The sequence below is a fragment of the Myodes glareolus genome, chromosome 4 (genome assembly GCF_982192425.1).
Source record: "Myodes glareolus chromosome 4, mMyoGla1.1, whole genome shotgun sequence".
Lineage (NCBI taxonomy): Eukaryota > Metazoa > Chordata > Mammalia > Rodentia > Cricetidae > Myodes > Myodes glareolus.
The window spans coordinates 24,112,162-24,130,829 of NC_142029.1; the positions used below are offsets into that span (position 1 = coordinate 24,112,162).

General features: G+C 47.6%; 1 protein-coding gene across 2 annotated transcripts in view; it reads left to right on the forward strand.

The window, feature by feature from the left end:
* Parp16 (poly(ADP-ribose) polymerase family member 16) overlaps positions 1-17,946 on the forward strand; it is a 29,596-nt gene extending 11,650 nt beyond the window's left edge. For both annotated transcript variants that reach the window (XM_048423065.3, XM_048423064.3), the window contains 5 exons: positions 3,153-3,290; positions 7,723-7,929; positions 11,922-12,093; positions 14,891-15,032; positions 16,571-17,946. In XM_048423065.3, coding sequence (XP_048279022.1) covers positions 3,153-3,290; positions 7,723-7,929; positions 11,922-12,093; positions 14,891-15,032; positions 16,571-16,706 — 795 coding nt within the window. In that variant the 3' untranslated portion in view covers positions 16,707-17,946. The remainder of the gene's footprint in view (positions 1-3,152; positions 3,291-7,722; positions 7,930-11,921; positions 12,094-14,890; positions 15,033-16,570) is intronic.
* The last annotated feature ends 722 nt before the right edge of the window (positions 17,947-18,668 follow it).

Genomic DNA, 18,668 nt, shown 5'->3' on the forward strand with positions numbered 1-18,668 from the left:
CCTGTGCTTCCTGAGTGCTGGGATTCCAGGGGTGTACCACTATGCTTGAGTGATTCATTGATCTTTTTTCTTCTATTCTTTCTTCAGTTTTAAAATTTTTTTAGAGTGTGTGTATGTATGTGTATCTGTGAGTATATGCCATGTGTACATGGGTACCAGAAGAAAGTGTTGTGGTCGGGTGGTGGTGGTGCACGCCTTTAATCCCAGCACTTGGGAGGCAGAGGCAGGTGGATCTCTGTGAGTTCAAGGCCAGCCTGGTCTACAAGAGCTAGTTCCAGGATAGGATCTAAAGCTACAGAGAAACCCTGTCTCAAAAAACCAAAAAAAAAAAAAAAAAAGAGTTGTTACTGGTTGATTGTTTTTTTGTTTTCTGGTTTTCAAGACAGGGTTTCTCTAGTGGCCTTGGCTGTCCTGGAACTCACTCTGTAGACCAGGCTGGCCTTAAACTCAGAGATTGGCCTGCCTTTGCCTCCCAAGTGCTGGGATTAGAGACTAGAGGCACGCACCACTACTGCCTGGCTAAAATGAGTTTTTGAGCTGGGATAGAGCTGGCTTGGTAGAGAGCTTGCCTAGCTTGCCTGGTGGCACACACCTGTAATTTTTGTACTTGAGAGCATGAAGCTTAAGGATCATTCCAAGTTTGAGACTGGCCTGTTCTACACAGGGAGTCACAGGCCAGCCTGAACTATGTAGTGAGACACGACGCCCCAAATATCACAAAGTTATTTGTTTAGTGAGACAAAAATTCTTGCCATGTAGTCTTGGCTGTCCTGGAACTCCTGATACAGACCAGGCTGGCCCTGTCTGTGTGGCCTTTTCCTGCCTCTTGAATGAAGGTCTGTGTCACTATGCCCAGATCATTTTTTGTTGCTGTTCATCTGATAACTGTCTAACTGGGCATATTGTATTTTATCTGGTAACCCTACTTGTGTGTCTTCTCTCCAAAGGTCCTACTACAATGTAGACAGGGAAGACTCTTAACTATTAGAGAAGAAAAATGTGAGGAGTGAGGTGGGCCATGAAGAGGGCTGATGGAGGGCTAGGAAGGAGGGACACAGCAGGAGTCCTCTCTGGGCAGATGGCGGTGGGAGGGTCTGTAAGATCACTGTGGGTTGCTGTGGGTCCTGGGTCCAGACTGGAGATAGTAGGCTTTCCCGTTTGCCCAAAGCCTCTAAAAGGGGTCTGACTACTGTTCTTTTGGGGGGCTCTCTGAGCCCAGGACCTGACTGTGGATAGGGCTGTGGCACACAGCATAAGATATGAGAGTTGGGGTTCTGGGGAGTCAAAGGAAGTGACTGAGCTCTGCTTTTGGGTTGAAAAACATCCTGAATATGACCCCAGAAAAGAATTGGGAGATTCAGTGGCCTTCGTTGCTCTTTTATTTTTTTCCTCTTTCCTTCTCTTCTTCCTTTCTCCTTTCCTCCCTTTCTTTCTTTTTCAAGATAGGGTCTTATGGATCCTGGGCCGGTCTGGAACTTGCTGTGTAGCTAAGCATGACCTGAACTCCTAATCCTCCTCTATCCTCTCCTGAGTACCGGGACTATAGCGTTGTGTTGGTGCTGTGTGGTTTAAATCCAGTGCCGAGCAGAAGGCTAGGCTAGGCCCTCTTATATTGAGTGGGATGATATCTCCAGTTTTTCTCTGTCTGGCTTTGTTGCTCAAGCTGGCTTCAAATTCATAGCGACTTTCCTGTCTCAGGTTCTCGAATCTGAGATTACAGGTATGCTTCCAGCCCTGACCACAGAACTGCAGAATATTATTTTTTCAGTACTCGGGTTTAAACTGGGGCCTTGTATGTGATAGGCAAGCAATCTACCACTGAGCCTCATCCCGAGCTTCTCATTGTTTTTTAGGATAGCATCTCTCTGTGCAACAGCCCTAGCTTTAGCCCAGGCTGGCCTCAGACTCACAGAAATCTGCCTGCCTCTGCCTCCTGAATGCTGGGAATTAAAGGCATACATTACCACACCCAACATTTTTTTTAAAGTCTGTTTCATCAATGTAGTTCAAGCATGTTTTGAAATCACCAGGAGCTAACCCAGGAGGGCTTTGATTCTTGATCCTCCTGCCTCCGTTTCTCTACTTTGGGTATAGCAGGCATGGGCTACCATGACCAACTGACATTTACATTTTAATTTATGTGTGTGTGTGTGTGTGTGTGTGTATGGGGTGTAGGTGTGCCACTGTGGACATGTGGAGGTTGGAGTGTGGGAATCAATTCTGTCATTCCACTGTGTGGGTCCTGAGGATGGAACTCAGGTTGGCAGCACCTTTCCCTGCTGAATCCTCTCACAAGCCAGGTGGTGAATCCTCTCCCCATACCCCTGAGACAGAATTTCTTTGTGTAGCTCTGGTTATCCTGGAACTTGCTCTGTAGATCAGGCTAGCCTCAAACTCAGAGATCTGCATCACGAATGCTGGGGTTAAAGGCATGTACCTGCACTGCCCAGCAAGTGAATACTTTTAAATAAAAATCAGTTTGCTTTCTTCTCCATTTCACCAAGATTGCCCTCTCTAATGCCTCCCAGATTTACAGGACCTGACACTGAGCTCAGTAAAATAGGCCACCTTCCTGGACGGGGACTAGGAGTGAAAGAGGCAGGAAATAGGAAGCAGGGAATAAGAATAGCATCAACTCACTGTGTTCAGGAAGGAGAAGAGTATAGGGACCACCCAGTCATAAAGTGTAGAGACCACCCATTCATAAAGTGTAGAAACCACCCATTTATAAAGTGTAGAGACCACCCATTTATAAAGTGTAGGGACCACCTATTCATAAAGTGTGGGGACCACTCATTCATAAAGTTTAGAGACCACCCATTCATAGAGTATAGAGACCACCCACTCCTCAGTAAGTCTTGTTGCCTCCAGCCATAACACAATAACATTCTTGCAACTAAGTGCATTAGTTCTAACAGGACAAAGCCTGAAACCTTCCATAATGTCAGGTCATGTTTTGTACCAAGTGAATAAGACAAAACAAGACCCTTTAGAATGTAAAGATTTCAGGGTTTGTTGTTATTTAGGAAGGAGACTACTCTCATAAAAATTCCTTCGGATAGAAGGAGTGCAGTTTTCTACATCACCACTAGAGGGCATTCGGTTCCATTTTATCTGGGGTCCTTGCTGATGAAGGTTCTTTCTCCTTTCAGCTTGCAGATGCTGGCAGGTTACCCAACCTGAAGGAACTTCTCCAGTCCTCGAGAGACACAGACACACAGGCCTGGGACCTGGTGAGCTGGATTTTATCCTCCAAGATCCTGACAATCCACAGCGCAGAGAAGGCAGAGGTAAGACTGGTGTGTAGGTCACAGGTTCTAAGGCTGACTGGCTCTGAGACCTCCCTGGGTACAAATGGGCAACTGGTTGAAATGCAGGTTCGTGGGTATCACTCTCAGAGATTCTCGGTATATGTCTGAAGAGCCCAGGAACTCACACACTGGCAGGTTCAGTACGGCACATGTCTCCTTATCTGTAAATGGGGATAACTATGGTGTACCTCAGTTGGGTGAATGCCCAATCAGCTTTAGGAATGAGTTTTCACACTTGGAGCATTATCTAGGAGCACATACAGAGGGCTCAAATGTCTATCAAAACTGCAGACACTTCTGCTAAGTGAAGGCCCTGTTCACACCTTAGTGATGTTGCTTAAGGAGATAAAAGGAGGGCTGGAGAGATGGCTCAGCCATTACAGGCTAGGCTCACGACCAAAAATATAAGGAGAGAAGGGGAGGAGAGGTAGGGAAACTGGCCCAGTCCAGCTGATAAACAGTGAAGTACCCCAAAGTACTGGTGATGCAGACTTTGTCCAGTGAGGGGGAAACATGAGTCAAATAATCCCAAGATAACTCCAAATAGAGTATTTTAAGGTTATTCCTTATTAAAAGGGAAAACTCACAGAACAGAAACGGGGATCCAGCATCAAAGTGTGGAGCAAGGGAAGAAGAGGCTGAGCTGGGTGGGACCGCAGCTTTTTGGGTACCCAAAAGTCACGCCCCAACCTGGTCCAGCCTCTTAAAGGCCGTTGACTGAAGGAGGTTGCCTATCACCTCCACCTTTTGTCTAAATAAGAGAGTTCCAAACCCAATACAAAACTATACACACTAACAAGAGATATCAGGCATAAAAATTAGAATCACAACTAGCATAAACAATATTAAGCAAGGAGCATATGCTAAATGTTTAATAATCATTTTATCCTAAGGACTCTAAGTATTGCATTAGAAATGGCTTGGTTAGATCATAAGAGGAAGGTAACTATGACTACCTAATCTTCAACCCCATCGAAGACCTGAGAAGGGAGATAGTATTACTTGAGTAGGCAGGAAGTGCAATCAAGCAGCTTCCAAAATATGTAGTAGATGACAGAGACAACTGGCTACCTAGGTAATCACCCAAAGTCTCATTTGCAATGTTGAAGTAACCAACTTTGGCTAAGGCCTAGAGTAACTGACAGACCATTTTCTGAGGCAGGAAAAATTTCGGAACTGTCTTACCCTGTCTTGGCGAGGTTTGGCAGTCTTTTTTCTTGTATTCGGCTTGTTCTGTTTGTACACTGTGCGTTTTGTCAGTGGTCAAGGCATGAACAGTTCCTTGCCCAAAGGCCAGTTTTGCCAAGAAGAAAACAAGCTCCAAGTGGAGTGTCTTTGGTGCTCAACATTCTCTCGGGAATAGATCGGTGCTACCAGGAACAATCGTGTCTCACGTCAACAGAACCCTAAATTATTTAAATGCCATGTTCTACAGATCTTTCATGTTTTGAGTTCAAATCTTATTTCAGCCAATTATTGAGCCCCTTTTGTAAGGTGAGACCATAGTTATCCCCAAGAGGAGCAGTGACAGAAAGGGTATGACCCTAACACAGTTTTTGGCAGAAGCCAGATGTCCCATAATTTAGTTTTCTTTGCCTGGCTGGAGGCTCACAGGAACAGGCTGGAACAACAGGGTCCAAAGTAGGTCATATAATTCCTGGTCTGGTATTCTGTTCTCTGAGTGGCAATGGCAGGTTGGCTATATGTGCTGTTACCAAGTTAATCAATTTCAAGTAAGCATTGAATTTGATTTGATTTGATTTGATTTGATTGTTTGTTTTGGTTTTTTAAGACAGGGTTTCTCTTTGTAGCTTTGGAGTCTGTCCTGGAACTCACTTTGTAGACCAGGCTGGCCTCTGCCTCCTGAGTGCTGGGATTAAAGGCATGCGCCACCACCGCCCAGCAGGAAACATGAGGGAGTCATGAAGAGGGCGTCTGTATTCCAGAGTGGGTTGAGCTGCTTCCTTTATTGAATGGAATCATTTACTCAGACCTCATACAGATCAAGGCCCTGCTAGATGTTGGCCATTACAGCTAAAGCAGATGTGATGGTGACTTCTTGACTTTTGATTATGATCCAATTTAAATTCACATTAAAATGTGGGATGGTGTCAGGGTGGGGCTGGAGAGATGGCCAGTGGCTGAGAGCACTTGCTGTCCTTGGAGAGGACCTGGGCTCGGTTCCCAGCATCCATATGCAGCTGACAACTGTCCTTAATCCTGGTTCCAGGGGATCCAGTGCCTACTTCTGGCTCTCATGGGCACCTGAATGCCTGCAGTGCACATCCAGACAAAGAGGCACACACATATACACATACACAATAAAAATGAATACAATATATTAAATGTGGGGGTTTGGTATCCAGGAATATCAGCTTTTTATTTTGTTCAAGTCAGCACATTTGCCTACCATGTATTGTCACTTTATGAAAGGACATTTTAGCTGGACATGGTGGTGCACACTTGTAGAGCCAGCATTTGAGAGGTGGAGGGAAGAGGAACAGGATTTTAAGGCCACTGGAGGGCAGCCTGAGTTGCATGAAATCTCAACAAAACAAAACAACCACCCCCCGCCCCCCGGAAAAAAATCTCTTAAAACACAGGGGCTGAAGAGAAGCTTCAGTAGTTAAGAATGCTTGTTTCTCTTTCAGAGGAGCTGAGTTTAATTTTCAGAACCCACAGATGGGCAGCTACCAACGGACTGTAACTGCAGTTCTGGGGTCCAATACACTCTTCTGACCTTCACTGGGACCCTGCCCACTTGCTCCCCGACCATAAATAAAATAATAAACAAATATTCTAACAAAAAAGTGTGTGTGTGTGTGTGTGTGTGTGTGTGTGGGTGGAACGTTAAAAATGATCCAAGCATGGTGGCTGTACACACCTTTAATCTCAGCACTTGGGAAGCAAAGGCAGGCAGATCTTTGTGTTCAAGGCCAACCTGGCCGACAGAGTGAGTTCCAGGACAGCCAGGGCTACACAGAGAAACCCTGACTTAAAAAACAACAACAAAAAAAAAAAAAAAAGAAAGAAAGAAAGAAAAGAAAAAGAAAAAAGTTAATACTTAAAAAGGATCTTAGGCATACATGGCAGTCAGATTTTGCTGAATAGCAAACCAGTCTAAAGTTAATGATGAAATGAGTGCTGGTGGCATTTCGTGATTCTGAGGTCATCACTCTGAGGCCGTGACCCTGAGGCCGTGACCCTGAGGTCGTGACCCTGAGGTCGTCATTCTGAGGCCGTGACTCTGAGGTGGTTCTTGGGGGTGGACGTTCTAGGATAATCTTGCTTATATGTCTGGGCTTTTGGTGGGATGGCTGCCAAGACTGAGCCCCCCCTTTGTGAGGCTCTCATTTTGCTGAGGCTGGTGTGGGTAAGGGTGATGGCCATCAGCAGGGGAGGACAAACCCTTTGCAAGTCTGCCGTGTATGTGCTGAGGGCCCATTGATCAAAACAAACCTCTGTACAGGCAGCTTCAGAGCTGAGAAATAGGGTCCTTGTCTGGATGCCATCCTGGGGGAGTCCCACCTGCAGTCACACTTGAAGGAGCACACAGAGGCAGAAGGGGATTCTGTGGCCGCTTTTGCTGTTTGTCATAGCCTTCTGCCTGTGACACGTGTGTTGTAAAGATAAACCACGGGAACAGACGGGAGAGTGTTGGTTTTGTCGTCAGGTTTTGTTTTTTGGAGACGGGGTCTTGCTGTGGAACCCAGACTGACCTAGAACTTTCCATCCCCACTCTGAAACCTCCGGAATGCTAGACTGCAGATGTGGGCTACCACCCAAACCTGAAAAGTACTGGGAACATGAGACGTGATTTCTGAGCCAGGTGTGGTGACGTGTGCTTTAACCTCAGTACTTGGAAGCAGTCAAATCTGGGCTACTCGAGATATTGTCTTAAAAACCGAAGGAAAAATAAAGAGAGAAGTAGTCTTTGGGTTAGGAGCAGTCCGTGCTTCTCACCGGCCCGTCAGCGTCCGTAGAGAGAAGCTCTCTTGAACTCTCAGAGCGCTAAGCTGGATTATAGAGGAACAGCTTCAGAATTATGAAGCGAGTTGTTCTGATGGGGTGGAGGGAGCCCAAGAGTTTTGGTTGTGAGCCTAGCCTTTAACGGCTGAGCCATCCCTTCAGGCCGGGAGCCCAAGGTTTTAGGAGGCCTTTGGTCTGTCTTCTCCCTTCTTCTGCTCCTTACCCTCATTCTTCTTTTGTCTCACGTAGCCCAGGCTGGCCTTGAACTTGATATAGAGCTGAGGGTGAGCTTGACCTACAGTCTTCCTGACTCTGCCTCCCAGGCCCTGGAGGATAGGCCTGTGTCAGCATGCTGGCCCTTAGCAGGATGCGTCTGCTGCACACCTACCAGTGTCCCTAGTAAAGCTCTAACTCCTTCCTGTTTCGCTTTCATGTTTGAAAGTTCGAAAAGATCCAGCAGCTGACTGGTGCCTCTCACACTCCTGTTCCCACTCCCGACTTCCTATTTGAAATCGAGTACTTTGACCCAGCCAATGCCAGGTTTTACGAGACCAAAGGAGAACGAGACCTCATCTATGCCTTCCATGGCAGCCGCCTAGAGAACTTCCACTCTATCATCCACAATGGTCTGCACTGCCACCTGAACAAGGTAGGTCCGGGGCTCGCTGCTGGGGAGTGTGGGAGGGGACTCACGAGGAGGTGGGTTGGCTGAGGCCATGGTGCTTGGGGTGATCACCTGGGTAAATGCAGCATCTCAGGCCCACTGCATTTTAACAGGATCTCTGGGAAATTTCCAGGTTTATTATGGTTGGGGAAGCATTATTGGTTTCTGGCCTTAGCTCTACATTTAGATCACTTGGGAAACTTAAAAATCCCTGTGCTGCTGGTGGTGGTGACACACGCTTTTAATCCCAGCATTTGGGAGACAGAGACAGTGGGATCTCTGAGTTGGAGGCCAGACTGGTCTACAGAGGGAGTTCCAGGACAGGTTCCAAAGCTACAGAGAAACCGTGTCTCGAGAAACAAACAAACAAACAACAACAATAACAAAAAAAATCCCTGTGCTGGGACTGGAGAAGAGGCTCAGGAGCTAAGAGTACTTGCTCTTGCAAAGGATCTGGGTTCAATTCCCAGGATCAGCCTTGGGTGGGCTACCGCCTGTAGCTTTCTGTAGCTATCCAACACTGTCTTCTGGCCTCAATGGGCACTACACATAGAGACAGACAAGCAGATTCACAAACATGCAAATAAATAAAAAACTTAAAATAAAGAAAAAAATATTAGTACCAGAGAGCTTGGGATGTAACCTAGCTGGTAGAATGTTTGCGTGGTGTGCACTAGGCTCCAAATTAAGTCTGCAGCACCTGCATAAAATGATGTGGTGTCCACCTATAAACCTAACACTAGGGAAGTAGAGGTAAGAAGATCTGAAGGTCAAAGTCATCCTGGGCTACATGGGGAGTTTGATGTTAGCCTGTGCTACATGAGACCTTGTTTCACAAGAACAAAATGAAAATCCCAATACCAACTGCATCCCAGACCAATTAATTGAGACACTGCGAGAAGCACCTATCAGTGTGCTTCACCAACCCTTCCAGTGGTCACACAGTGTGGGCCCTGAGCCAGCAGGATAAGCATTACCCAGGAGCACTTCATTGGAAGTGTGAAGCCTCAGGCCTGCCTGAGACGACACTGTGAGAACCCACTCTTTAACAGGATCCCCAGGTGACCATAGCATTGCTGAGCTCCTGTCAGCCCTGAGAAATTGCGGGGTGTGCCAAGATTCAGCAAGAGGCGGTCCTTCCCCAGAACTGTTTTCCTCTCATCTTCATGAGTCAAAACTGCTAACCACCCTCTTCCTTCTGACACTTATTCTACCCCTCAGGAAGGAGGAGGAGGATGGCAGTCTAGGCCTGTCGTTCAACAGGCGTGGGCAGCTATGAGGGCCTGGGCAAAGGAATTTATGCTGTTCCAGTCTGTCCCCTCTTCTGTGGCACTGGTGCCCACTACCCTCTGAGCTCACGTGACAATTGGAGCGGCTTTATATTTACAAAGGCTTCTTGGTTTCCTAAGCTCCGGGAGAAGCAGCAGCTGCTATTGTAGGCCAGCGGAGAGGGCATCTGAGGTAGTAGGTGCTATGGGCCCTCCCCAGGCAGAGCAGCATCTGTCTTGTCTTGATGGGCTGGCTCCATCAGGGCTGATGTAGCCCCGAGGCTGGAGGAGCTTCTTCCAGCCCTGCTGCATCTGATTATCGCTGGTGGGTTCTGCTGAGGATGACGGGCTTGTTTATGCTGGCCCTGGGCTTACTTCTATGGCCAGGCTACTGGAATCCAGGGCTCTCTGTTTTACTCTGGAACTTGCCTGGAGAAGTTGCCTCAAGTTTGTACTCTAAGGTTCCCTTGAGGTAGCTCATGTACCAGGGGGAAGCTGTGAAGTTATCTTTCTTGGGGGTGGAAATGCCCCAGGACTCTCTTGAGCTCTCTGCTTACAGCAGCCTGGCACAAGGTTTTGAGTCTCAGAAGCTGAAGACATATGCAGGACTTAAGTAAAGGATTAATGTGCGGTGACAGAGAAATGAATGACTCAGTGGGTAGAGGTGACTTCTGCTAAGCCTGATGATCTGAGATTGGTCCCAGGCACTCACATGAAGGGAGAACAAACTCCCATAGGTATCTTCTTACCTGTGTGTCACACACACACACACACACACACACACACACACACCACACTACACACACCACACCACACACACACACACACCACACCACACCACACACACCACACACACACACACACACACACACCACACCACACACCACACACACACACACACACTGTTTTTTTTTTCAAGACAGAGTTTCTCTGTGTAGCCCTGGCTATTCTGGAACTCACATTGTAGACCAGGCTGGCCTTGAACTCATAGAAATCCACCTGCCTCTGCCTCCCGACTGCTGGGATCAGAGGTGTGCACCACCACTGCCCGACTGAATAATTATCTATCTATCTATCTATCTATTATGTATACACTATTCTGTCTGTGTGTATGTCTGCAGGCCAGAAGAGGGCACCAGACATCATTACAGATGGTTGTGAGCCACCCTGTGGTTGCCGGGAATTGAACTCAGGACCTTTGGAAGAGCAGGCAATGCTCTTAACCACTGAGCCATCTCTCCAGCCCCCCTGAATAATTATTTTTACAAAGAAAGAGAACACTGCGGTGGGATCTGATCAGAGGATGTTCATTGTCCCTGGAGTTGGTCTGCGTCAACTTTGGAGAGAGGGGGACATTGTCCAACTTGGCTTGGGAGCTTTCCAAAGGTCAAGCAGAGGTCTGTTTCATTTGCCCCACACCACAGGGTGGGCCGTGTCTCAGTTCCAGAGCAGAGGATGTATTTCAGTCATCCTGGAGTCCAGGGTCATCTAAGATACTGGGACTAGCATCCGTAGATAGCAGTCAAATTTTACCTTGAGTATCAGGTCCGTCCATCGATGGAAGCTTCTGAACTCTGACGGGAAGTGTGACTAAGCGCCATGGTGGATGTTACTGTGACTGAGTGATGTTCAGTTGTTGGTGCCTGTCATAGCCAAGGAAGAGTGTGTTCCCTGTGCCTGCCGTAGGCTCTGTTTACCAGTGCTTTATGTGCCACTCTTCCTTAGAGAGGCAACCAACTTAACAGCCCTTGTCAGGCAGCTGCAGCCTAGCTTCTTGGATGTTTTCTTAGCCCACAACAACACAGAGTAAAACTCAACTCTGGTCCTCATGCCAGGTCCTTCATTTAGTTCCAGTTTTGTTTGTTTATTTTGTTTTGTTTTTTCGAGACAGGGTTTCTCTGTAGCTTTGGAGCCTGTCCTGGAACTTTCTCTGTAGACCTGGCTGGCCTCGAACTCAGAGATCTGTTTGCCTCTGCTTCACGAGTGCTGGGATTAAAGGTGTGTGCCACCACTGCCTAACTCGTTTCTTTTTCAAGTAATAGGATGTAACTTTCCTTTTGCAAACCCCTAAGTGTAGCTATGTTTAATGTATTGATGTAATGGGAATTACTTTGTTCATTATAACAGTAGCACCTGTGATGGCCTGCCCACCTGTGACTGTCACCGTCTCTTATGTGCCAGATAGCCTTCAAATGCACATTGTTTTATGTACATTGTGTATAGTTGTGTGTGTGTGTGTGTGTGTTGCTGAGGAGGCTGAATGCTTAGGCAAGAGCTCTACCACTGAGCTACACCCCCGCCCTACCTTATGTCTTTGAAACGTGGTCATAAACTTATGGAGGAGGAACTTTCACAGCATTTTGTAGGTGCAGAAACTGAAACACAGAATTTATGTAGCTTGTTGGAACATTGAAACTGAGGTCTGTTTGAACTCCGATATCGCTGTTGTTTTTTCCATTCAACCTTGACCGCAAGGTACAGCTCCTTTGCCAGGCTGGGTGGCCAGATCCTGTCAGCTGAACCCTGATCAGATGGGAATGTGTTTAGTAATGAGCCCTATGTTGACATCAGGTTATTTGTCTTGAAAGGGGTGGGAGGAGTGTGAAAATGTTTGTTTCCAGCTCTGTGGAAGAAGGACCTATGCCATCTGGTGACACCTCGTCTCCATTCCGTTTTCTGTGTTTTTTCTTTTCGCCTCTGCTCTTCCAGACATCTTTGTTTGGAGAAGGGACCTACCTCACGAGTGACTTGAGCCTGGCCCTCATTTACAGTCCTCACGGCCATGGGTGGCAGCATAGCCTCCTTGGCCCAATCCTTAGCTGTGTAGCCGTGTGTGAGGTCATCGATCATCCAGATGTCAAGTGCCAAACCAAGAAGAAGGGTGAGTGAGCGCTCGGCCCAGGCCTGGCTGCGGCCCTTGCTACTGGCTCAGGTGTGGGGTGGACGGCCATTGCATGCTTAGGGATGGGTCGGTCCAGAGCAGCACAGGACAAAGGTTGGGCTGCAAGGACGGGAATGGCTTCTCAGGGATGGAACACGTGATAGGAAAAGATCACATTACAGGTAGGAGTCAGGGAGTTCTGGGGAGGGACTGACAAGGGGCAGCTGAGAGGGTTCAAGAAGCCCAGGGAAAGCTTTGGGAAGGAAGCAGGATTTGACAAATGCAGGCTCTTCCAGAGGACCTGAACCCTGTGTCCAGCATCCACACTGTGGGATTCACAACCATCTGTAACTCCAACTAGGATCTAACATCCTCTTTCGGCCTCATGGGTACCAGACATGTGGTGAACATACATATATTCATGCAAAACACTCATACATAGAAAATAAAAATTAAGGAGAAAGAAAACAGGTGGTGACTCACTCCTTTAATCCCAGCACTTGGGAGGCAGAGGCAGGCAGATCTCTATGAGTTTGAGGCCAGCCTGGTCTACAAATCCAGTTCTAGGACAGCCAGGGTTGGTACACAGAGAAACCTTGTCCTGAAAAACCAAAAAAAAAAAAAGATTTGACAAATGGAAACCTTACATACTTATAAGGTGAGGGCATGGCTCGTTGAGAGTCAGAATTTTGGTATTATTTCTGGGCACTTGCATCATCAGAAAACCTCCAATTAACATTCAATAAAGGTTTGCACAACAAAAGCTAAGGATAATGGGTCCAGATTCTCTGAGCTCCACTGGAGTGTGCTGAAATCCCCAGACGACCAGGGGGGCATCTGAGGCCATGGACTCTCCAGGAGCTGATAGCTAGCAGCCACCTCAACTCCACTGGCTGGAGGTGCCCCTTGGATTACATGCCCAATGCCTCCCCTGGGCCACCCTCCTCCAAGGCAGAAGAGTCCCAGGACTGTCATTCCAGTGTCCAAACTGGGCTGTTGGCTTTACTAAGAAGAGGAGAATTCAAGACAAACTGTTCTGGCCTCTAATGCGAAACAACTGGACCCAAGGAACAGGCCCAGGTCTGACGCCACCCTCCCAAACCAGACAGCACGAAATGCTTGCTCGCTCGCTCGCGTGCGTAATCTTAGCAAGTTTGCATATGGAGACATTCGACATCAAAACACAACTGCCCAGCCTCTGCTGCCACAGAGCCCTGGCTTGTGTTTGATAAAGCCTTTCCGTGTTGTTAACAGGAAAGAGTGTCCTCCCTCCCTTTCAGACCAGACTTAAGTACTTGCTTAGCATGTACAGGGCCCTGGGTTCAGCACTGCACACGTCCACATAAAATCCACAACAACAAAAACAAAAGAAATTTTGCCTGGTGTGCTGGCATGAGCCTGTAATCTCAGTGAGTAGGAAGTGGAACAGGAGGATCAGCATACAAAGACTAGCCTTAGCTACTTTGTGAGTTTGAAGTCAGCCTTGGCTACATTAGATCCAGTCTCAAGTAAAATCCTATAAATAAATAAATAGATAGATAGATAGATAGATAGATAGATAGATAGATAGATAGATAGATAAATAAAAGAATAAAGCCAAGCATGGTGGCGCACACCTATAATCTCAACACTTGAGAGGCAGAGGCAGGCTGATCTCTGTGAGTACAAGGCTAGCCTGCTTTGCATCCTTCCAGACTAGACAGAGGTCCTGTCTGAAAAAGATTTTTTTTTCCCTTAAAATCCTGGGCAGGGCATGGTGATAGACACTTGTAATTCCAGTACTGGAGATGTAGAGAAGAGGGTCAGAATTAAAGGTTATCCTCAGCTACGGAGCAAGTTCAAACAAACAAAAGTCTTGGTAGGAGTGGTAGAAGTGTTTATCTGTCTTTGTGGTTGTGGATTTGAGACAGAATCTCACTACATAGTAACCCTGGCTGTCCTGGAACTCGGATGTAGACCAGGATGGCCATGAACTCACAGGCAATCTGCCTGTCTCTGCCTCCCTCTCAAGCGCGTTTAATCTCAGCAATCAGGAGACAGGAGGCAGAAGCAGGTGGGTCTACATTGTGAGTTCCAGGATAGCCAGAACTGCATAGTGTGGCCCTGTCTCAAAAACAAAACAAAACAAGTATATACTGAGATCAAAGCTGTGCTCCACCAGGCCTGGTGAAAGTAAGTGTTCTGAGAACTGAATCTAGTGTGATTTATTCAGAATGCCTCCTAGGCCCTGGGGTTGTGACTCAATTGCTAGAGTATTCACCTGGCAAGTCTGAGGCCCTGAGTTTCACCTTCCACACAGCATCAACTTGGTACAGTATTGTGAGCCTGCAAGCCCAGCACTCAGAAGGTGGAGATAGGAGGGTCAGAAGTTCAAGGCCACCCTTAGCTAGGCATTGAGTTCAGGCGTGGGTGAATGGTCTCTAAACAGATAAATAAATAAGCAGTCCTGCTGAGGCAGCTTTGCTTTCCAATGAGTCCTGGTCCAGGCTCTCGGTATGTGACGCTGATCTGCCGTTTCAGCCTTCCATTTGCGACTGCCTTCTGCGTGTTTTGTTCAGCGGATTTTCTTCTCTGTTTTCCTATTCTCTCTTCCCCATTTGTCTTCCTGCCTGCCAGAATCTCCTGTTCTCTGTGCTGATTCGCACAGGAACACGGATGCAGTCCTCAGCCTGCTGACTTTGTGCCTCAGGAACACGAACCTTGACTCAATTCTATTTCTAATTTGTCGCTTTTGTTATTGCGTTCCCCCTTCCCCCGCACAACACCCGGCAAAGCATGTTTCTCTCTCCTTTTTCAGATACCAAGGAAATTGACCGCAGCAGAGCAAGAATCAAGCACAGTGAAGGGGGAGATATCCCTCCTAAGTACTTTGTAGTCACCAATAACCAACTTCTTCGGGTGAAGTACCTGCTGGTGTATTCCCAGAAACAGCCGAGGAGGTAAGCAGGTGGTCCCTGCGTGAACTTAGGAGATGGCTGCTGTGTTGAGAGTGTCGATGGCTCAGCCGTCAGCATCGCCTTTCGCTCAGCCGCGGGCCTCGGATGTGTAAAGCCTGCGCCCCATGATGTTGGACACCCGAGGGAAGAGGTGGAGAAGGCGTAGGTAGCTCTGACTCCAACGGGACCAAACATACTAGTGGAGAAGATCGGTTTGGAAACAAGCCTGTTTGAGGGGTACATGAAGTCAAACTAGGACTCCCTGGGCAATTGGTTTGTCTGAACTCCATTTCAGAGATTGAGCTGAGAGGCAGGAAGGGAACCAGACAGTGGCTGAGAATGTGCAGCTCAGCTGAACCTGCTGTGGACCCAGATGCTTCCTCTTCATCTCTCTGAGTTGATGTTAAGGACGTAGCTCAGTGGTAGAGTGCTTGATTAGCACACAAGGGCCCTGGGTTCGACCCCCAGCATGGCAGAAGATACGAAATAAAGAAAGACAGAAGAGGGTTGAGCCCAGCAGCAGATGAGGGCCTTTAGCTCTGGAGGACTGTAGAGGAGCCACATCCCATTCCATCTAGTAGCATGGTGGCAGGAAGAGGTTCAGGGTCCCTAGGGGTACTGTCATTTTGTCATCTTGCTATGTTGTTGGAGTCTGTGGTGGAGCTTCTGCCAAACCCACAGAAAAGGGGCTGCATTGAATATTCTGGGCTTTTTGTTTGTTTTGTTTTTTAAGGGTGCGCGTTTGTGTGTGTGTGTGTGTGTGTGTGTGTGTGTGTGTGTGTGCATGTGTGCGTGTGCGCCTAGGGAAACCAGAAGGACTTCAGATCCCTTGGAGTTGGAGATACATGCTATTTACTTGAAAAACTCCATTCTTAACTAACTCCCTAGCGAGTGTTTTCTGTGCACATTTGGATGGCTTAGAACACCTCCCAGTGTAACACAAAGATTCCCAGGCTGGTGAGAACGCCTGCCACCAACCCTGACAGCTTGAGTTCAATCTCTATGACCCACATGGTGGAAGGAGAGAACTGACACTCACCGGCCATCCTCTGGTTTCTACACAAATGCACACACACATGTACACACATGCACATACATGCACATACATGTGCACACACACACACACACACAATAATAAAAAAGATTCTCCCAGCTCAGATTTGTCTCTGCTCATACAGAAAAGACCTTCACTAAGTAGCTTGCGACCATCTGTGCAGACACCCTGAGATGGGGCATCCTTTTAAATACCAAAGCCTTAAGAAAAGCGAGTTATAAAAGGCAATAGAGGAGCTAACTGGGGAAGAGTGGGTGAGCTCATTGCATAGCTGTGTTTGTGCAGTCAGAAAATGTTCTGTTGAAAGGCGAGTTGGCGGTGCCAGGGCCAACAGCCCCAGGTCTTGGGCAGAGCCGCACGAAGCTTCCCTTCGAGGCTCACAGAGGATGAAATCCATCATGTCGTGTTCTCTGAGCCAGAACTTGCATACACTTAAAACAAAAAATGTTTTTCCCGAGTTGCCAACTCTCTTTTTCCCTCTGGGCAGGGCCTCACGCCAGCTGTCCTGGTTGTCCAGTCATTGGTTCATGGTCATGATGTCCCTGTATCTGCTGCTGCTGCTCATTGTGAGTGTCGCCAACTCCTCTGCTTTCCAACACTTCTGGAACCGAGTAAAGGGATGATCACAAGCACTTGGAGTGGGGGGCCACTCACCGTGTGCCTTATGGAAGCTTGTCCTCTACCTCCTGCGTCCCATGTCCAGTCAGGCCGAGTTTGCGGACCAGTTGCAGGGGGGTGCACAGGACAATTTTCATATGCCATACATGTACTGATTGCCTTTGATGATGTGCCCAGCCACAGTCCAGTCAGTGGAGACCCTCGGCCCCTCACTTGTCTGCCTCTTCCTAAATAGTCTAGGAAGGTGGCTCTTCAGCTAGGGCCAACGGGAAAGTAACTCCTGCTGCGTTTAAAAGCAAAGTGTCCAAGCTGTCGGTGGTGTTTCCAATCGCTCGGATGGAGGCTGGCCCTTTCTCTAATGCCTTTTGGAAGACAGAGCTTGAGGGTGATAAATCACTAAGTGGTTGCCTTGTTTTGACTCAAGACACCCAAGAGGGACAGTCGTGTTTCTCATTCAAATCAGTGGGATCGTTTGGGGATTCCATCAGCTTTAGTCTGCGGATGCAAAACATTTGAACGGTTTTCTCAGATCAACAAACGGTCTCTGCTACAGCTGTCCCTCCCTCCCTCCTTAAGCACACGAGAGAAGGATCCTCAGCGGATAACAAAATGCAGACTTAACAACTAGCAACTCTGTCATCGTTTCTAAAAATGGCCAACTGCTGATTACAGCTGAAACGGAACCAAATGATTGTTTTCTGTTTTTGTTGTTGTTTGTTTTTAAGTAACTGACAAATTAGCCTCTGTGAGCCAAATAAAAGGGGAGATGTCTAAACCTGGAGCACCAAGTGGCCTGGGTCCACAGCCTCTTTCCTGGCTGTGTTACAGGGAGAAGGATCCAAGCCATAAGCTCGCTATGGTCCTCGTTCCCACGAAGCTGCCTTGACATACAACACTCTAGGCCTTCAGGGGCCTGCTGGCCTTCAAAAGAGAGGCCTGCCTCAGTAGGCCACACATCTTCACGGGCTGGGTCTCCCTCAGAGGAGCCGTTGTCTTTGGGACTCAGCCTGAGCTTTAGTGTGTGAGGAGAGAGTCCCCAGCTGTCCGTGCTGTGTTGTTCATTCCCTCCTTCCTGCCAGGCTTCAACCAGAAAAGAACCCCGTTGAACGGGAATGAGGTTTTCATAGAGAATGAGAAAATCATTTTCTACAATTTGTAAAGTTTGTGAAAAAGCCACTACTATGGTTTTTAAATCAAATAGTAGGACAATTTAAAAATCAATAAAGATATTTTCCTAAATACCAAGCTGTCTCTGTGACTGTCCACGGCCGTACTCAGTATTAAAAACCTTACTCTTTTCCTTCGTGGTGGACAGGAGTGGCAGTGGGACTTGTAGGCGTTGACCTCACAGACGTGAACAGCTACTGTGTGCTATGCATAGGGGTACAAGTAGGATCATGTTACCCACCCGGAGCTGGCAGTCCAGCAGTGTGGGCAGGTAGACAAGCATTTCAGGGGGAAGCTGGTGTCCTGAGATACTATAAAGGAGAAACATGGTCTGGGGTCAGGAATACAGAGCCACTACCATAGACTGTGTATGTGTGTTGTTTATTTCGTCTCCACAACAGGCCTGTGTACTTTAGCAGATAAGGATCTGAAGGCAGCCCAGAAAGCTTACTAGCTTGTCCACCAGGAGGAAACGCAGAACTGGAGTTGAACCTGGAAGGCTGGGTTCTCATACCCATCCTCGGAGCTAAGTGGAGCTTCTGCCAAACCCACAGAAAAGGGGCTGCATTGAATATTCTGGGCTTTTTGTATGTTTTGTTTTTTAAGGGTGTGTGTGTGTGTGTGTGTGTGTGTGTGTGTGTGCATGCAGCCAGGAAAACCAGAAGGGCTTCAGATCCCTTGGAGTTGGAGATACATGCTATTTACTTGAAAAACTCCATTCTTTTCTTGTTTTGTTTTGGTTTTGGTTTTTGAGACAGGGTTTCTCTGTGTAGCTTTGGAGCCTGTCTTGGAACTCACTC